The following is a 4,735-nucleotide window of genomic DNA, read 5'->3' on the forward strand; positions in this document are numbered from 1 at the left end:
GGTGCCTCCGCGGGTGCCTTGGTGGTGGCAACGGAGAGACGATGCGGCTGCTTCTTCACCCCCCGCATCCCCCGAGGACCCTCCAGTTAGATGCTTTTAGTTCTCACCCTGCTCATGGCGGCGGATGGGGACGTACAAACCGCGTTCTCTCCTTCCCCTCAACCGAATTTGTCCGGGCGCTTTCCCGCTGGCACCCACGACGCGAGGACGTGGGTTGGGGGCGGGAGGGGGGAGAGTCGATCACGCCGGTATCCGATCTGCGCGGGGAGAAGCCGTGGGATTAGTCCTCCCCTCTTAAGAAATCAAACACAACAACGTTACATGTGAGCGAGCGAAATAGGAAATCGCTCCCTTCATCAAACGGGAGGGTTTTACGCAGTTGAAAAAATCCCGGCTGCTGCTCGTCTCGGAGCCGGGAAATTGCTGCCCGGTAACCTGACCTCCGGGGCAGAGGCACCTGCAACCCGGGTTGAGCCCCCCTCCCCGCCCCCCGCCTTGCGCAGAGGGCTCCCACCTTCCAGAAATACCGTTTCCCCCGCTAAACCTAGAGGCCGGCCAACAGCTAGCTTCATCTTCCCCGGGAACTTTGTCTTTTGGGTGTTTTTTGTTTTGGTTTTGTTTTGTTTTTTTTTTTTTTTAGTTGTTATTTTTCACTGCTGCATGGATTGTAGGAGCTCAGAGGCTGATGGCTTTGGAGGCTGAATTAGGGTTAAGTAGTAGTAAATGGGAGAAGGCACTCCGGCTCCGGTTTTTCCTTAAAATTAGGAAGAGCACTGATTTCCCGTGCTGGCAACAGGCTGGGCTCTGCCCGGGATAGCTCCGTCGCCAAAGGCGACGGAGCTATCCCGGGCAGAGCCCAGCCTGTTGCCAGCACGGGAAAGAGTTAATGATTTATTGGAGTCGGCACTTCCACATACCATAAGGGTAAGTCAAAACCCGACCCGCCGAAGTCCAAACAAGGCGAGCGAGTTCACCCTGACTGACAGGCAGCCGGGGAGGAACACGGCAGCTCGGGCTGATGTTTGGGGAGGAGGGTGGGGGGGGGAGGAGGGAAAAGCGTGAAGCAGCGCGGAAAACACGCGTGGGGGTTTCCTCGGGGCGCCGCTGGGTGCCCGCCCCGAGGATGCTCTGCGGGGCGGCGGGGGTCTGCCCGCTGGGAAAACACCCCAAAACACACAAAAACACCCCAAAACCACGACGCTGACACCGGGGACGAGCGCTTCCCCCCACTTTCCTCCTCCTCACTCCCACCCCCACGGTCCCGGGCAGCGCCGGTCACCGGCGGGGGCGCACCGCGCATGCGCAACACCCGCGCCCCGCCTGCCCGCACGGGGGGGAGGCGTGGTTAGTTGTAGCCACGCCCCCTTCGCGCCGCGGAGGCCCCGCCCCCCTCTGCCCTGCCCGCGGCGCGCGGCGCGGGCAGGCCGCGCGCAAAGATATAGGGCGGCGCGCGGCACGGAGGCATGCGGCGCGCGCGCGCGCGCGCGTGTGTTACCTGCCGCCGCGCCGACGGGGCGAGAGGAAGGGGCGACCGGGCGAGAGGAGGGGGCGACCGGACCCGGCTGCGGACATCGCCCCGCCGCCGTCCGCTTTATAACCGGGTCGGATCGGTTGCCCGCCGGCCGCTGACCGACGAGCATTTTAATTAGGAACCCTCCCACCCACCCCCCCCCGCCATCACCACCCTCCGCCTCCTCCTCCTCCTCCTCCTCCCTCCGCCCCCCCGCCGCCGCTCCCGCCCGCCCCGCCGCCCCTCCGAGCCGGCGGCCAAGAAAACCCAGAGAGACCTGGCGGCTGCCGGAGAAGGGGGAGCGGCGCGGCAGGCGGAGCGCCCCGCAGCCCGCCCGAAACTTGGCCAAGTTTGTCCGGGCGGCGGGAACCAGGAGGCCCGCGGAACCCGCTCGCTGACCCGCCGGCCGGCGACTATGTGCGAGGAGCCGGCGGCTGGCCGCGCCCCCGCCGGCGGAGCGGGGCGGCTGTGAGCGGGGCGGCCCGCGCCCCCCGGGGCCTCCCCGCAGCGCCTGAGCCGCCCCGGACCCCGTCCCGCCCGGCCCCGCACCGCACCGCGCCGCGGCGGGCTGTCCCCCGAGCACCGCGGGCGGCGATGGCTCCGGGCGGGCTCTGACCGCCGCCCCGTCCGGGGCTCGCCGCCGCACCGAGGACCGACGAGGAGCATCGCGACCGCTGCGAAGGGAGGACAACCCCTCCTCCCGCCCGGCGCCGCTCGCCTGCCGCCGGCTCCCGCCCTCGCCGTCGAGACTTCTCCGCGGTCCCGCCTGGACTCCGGCCGCTGCCGTTCGCCCCGAGGAAAAGCCCTGGCCCGGAGATCGTCGGTGCGGAGACAGGCTCCGCGGCGGCCCAGGCGGGGAGCGCCGCCCGTCCCAGCGCCTTGACGGGGAGTCGCCGCCGCCGCGCCCGGAGCGGGGCCGCCGGGGGCCGCCGCCCCGCACCCGCCGGAGCCGGTGCCGCCGCGCCGGGGCACCCGCCGAGATTGCTTTTGGAGGAGCGGAGCGCGGCGGGGGCGCGGAGGAGGAGGAGGAGGAGGCGGCGGGAGAGGCGCCCGGAGGAGGCGGCGGCCGCCAGTGCGGGGCGGGCGGCGGCTCGCCGGGGCGGCGGGGGGACACCATGTCCAAGCCGGTGGATCACGTCAAGAGGCCGATGAACGCCTTCATGGTGTGGTCGCGGGCGCAGCGGCGCAAGATGGCCCAGGAGAACCCCAAGATGCACAACTCGGAGATCAGCAAGCGCCTGGGCGCCGAGTGGAAGCTGCTGACCGAGTCGGAGAAGCGGCCCTTCATCGACGAGGCCAAGCGGCTGCGGGCCATGCACATGAAGGAGCACCCCGACTACAAGTACCGGCCCCGGCGGAAGCCCAAAACGCTGCTCAAGAAGGACAAGTTCGCTTTCCCCGTCCCCTACGGGCTGGGCGGCGTGGGGGACCACGAGCACCCGCACGGGCTGAAGGCGGGCGGGCTGCACGGCGGGGCGGCCGGCGGGCTAGTGCCCGAGTCGCTGCTGGCCAACCCCGAGAAGGCGGCGGCCGCCGCTGCCGCCGCCGCCGCCCGCGTCTTCTTCCCCCAGTCGGCCGCCGCCGCTGCAGCCGCCGCCGCCGCCGCCGCCGCCAGCAGCCCTTACTCCCTGCTGGACCTGGGCTCCAAAATGGCCGAGATCTCCTCCTCCTCCTCTTCCTCGGGCTCCGGGCTGCCCTACGCCTCCTCGCTGGGCTACCCCGGCGCCGGCGGGGCGGGCGCCTTCCACGGGGCCGCCGCCGCCGCCGCCGCCGCCGCGGCCGCCGCCGGGGGGCACACGCACTCGCACCCGTCGCCCGGTAACCCGGGCTACATGATCCCCTGCAACTGCAGCGCTTGGCCCGGCCCGGGGCTGCAGCCGCCGCTGGCCTACATCCTCCTGCCGGGCATGGGCAAGCCCCAGCTGGACCCTTACCCCGCAGCCTACGCCGCCGCCCTATGACCCGCGGCCGGAGGATGCCCGCGCAGAGCCCCGCCGCCCGCCGGCATGGGTGCCGGTGCCATACGTGCGGCCGGGGACGCGGGGGGGAGAACCGCCGCCGGGACCGGGCCAGGGGGCGGCGGGGGTGCGGCGGGGCCGCCGCCGACCTGTTGCGGGTCGCCCCGCCGAGGGTCGCGTCCCCGCCCGCCGCCCCGCCTAGAGCTTGTGTGTGTTGCATGCGGTCTTTGCAGATAGCCGAGCTGAAAAAGAAGAGAAAAAGAAAAAAAAAAAAAAAAGTGGAAAAAAAAAAAGTAACCGGCCCGCCCTGCCCTGCCCCCAAAAAAGTGCTTATTCGGAACAGACACCGGGAGCTCCGTCCCTCCGCCGCCTCGCCTCGCCGCGCTGCTCTTTCCTTGGCCGCGGGTTTTCCGCTGCCCGCGCCCCGCGCGGTGCCGGACTCGGAAAAGTCCCGCTGCAGCATCGCCGCCGCCGGAACGGGACAGGGGGAGAAGAGGCCCGGGCAGGGCAGGGCGAGGGGCGGCCCCGGTAAAGGAGAGGGCTGCCGCCGTGTGCGTGGTTCGTACCCCCTCCGTGGGCCAGCGGGAGCGGGATCCAGGCCAAGAAGGAGCCGGCGGTGCGGGATGCTGCCCGTTCCCCCCGCCCCGTGTGGGTTCCTGCCGTCCGCTGCTACGGGACGCTGACAGGCGCGGGTGGTGACTTCCACGAGAGGAAAGACGCGTGACTCTCGGTCCCCGTGTGTCGTGTCTCCCCCCCCCACTTCCCTCCCTCCCCTCCAGTCATTAAGTCTCACGCTCAGACTGTAAATTTGTATATCTCTGTGGAAACGTTAGGTCTCGGATTGAAAACTCTCTTACTTTACTGCGCCCACGGTCGATTCAGTTTTAACCTGAAAAAAAAAAAAAAAAAAGGAATGCCTTTCAAAGGGAATAAAAAATATTGCGAGACCGCTCGGGGATCGCAATATTATCTAAGGTTAAATCAGACTTTTTTGTCTGAGTGATAATTATCTATTTATTATTTAGCTGAACTGGAACAGAGCTTTGCTTTGACAGAAGAGTATTCTCATTTAAAAGAAAATCCGTCTCCCCCGCCAACATGAAGTGTTTCACATGTGTTTTGGAGTACCCTACCTGTTTAGCTTATTTTAGAGCGACTGCAATTCAATTGCAAATGGCGATTTTAAAAGAAGCAAAAATCAAAACAACAACAACAAATTTTAGAGAAAAAAAAAATCCTTCATCAGTTTAGAGTTCTTTTTTGGTTT

The 4,735-nt window shown here is 66.9% G+C and overlaps 1 protein-coding gene across 1 annotated transcript in view; it reads left to right on the forward strand.

Annotated features, from left to right (window-relative positions):
- The first annotated feature begins 1,804 nt into the window (after window positions 1–1,804).
- Window positions 1,805–4,735, forward strand: part of SOX21 (SRY-box transcription factor 21) — a 4,107-nt gene continuing 1,176 nt past the window's right edge. The window contains exon 1 of the mRNA XM_074562992.1: window positions 1,805–4,735. This exon is cut by the window's right edge and continues 1,176 nt beyond it. Within this exon, the coding sequence (XP_074419093.1) occupies window positions 2,626–3,471 (846 nt within the window). The 5' untranslated portion in view covers window positions 1,805–2,625 and the 3' untranslated portion in view covers window positions 3,472–4,735.

The sequence above is a fragment of the Larus michahellis genome, chromosome 1 (genome assembly GCF_964199755.1).
Source record: "Larus michahellis chromosome 1, bLarMic1.1, whole genome shotgun sequence".
Taxonomy (NCBI): Eukaryota; Metazoa; Chordata; class Aves; order Charadriiformes; family Laridae; genus Larus; species Larus michahellis.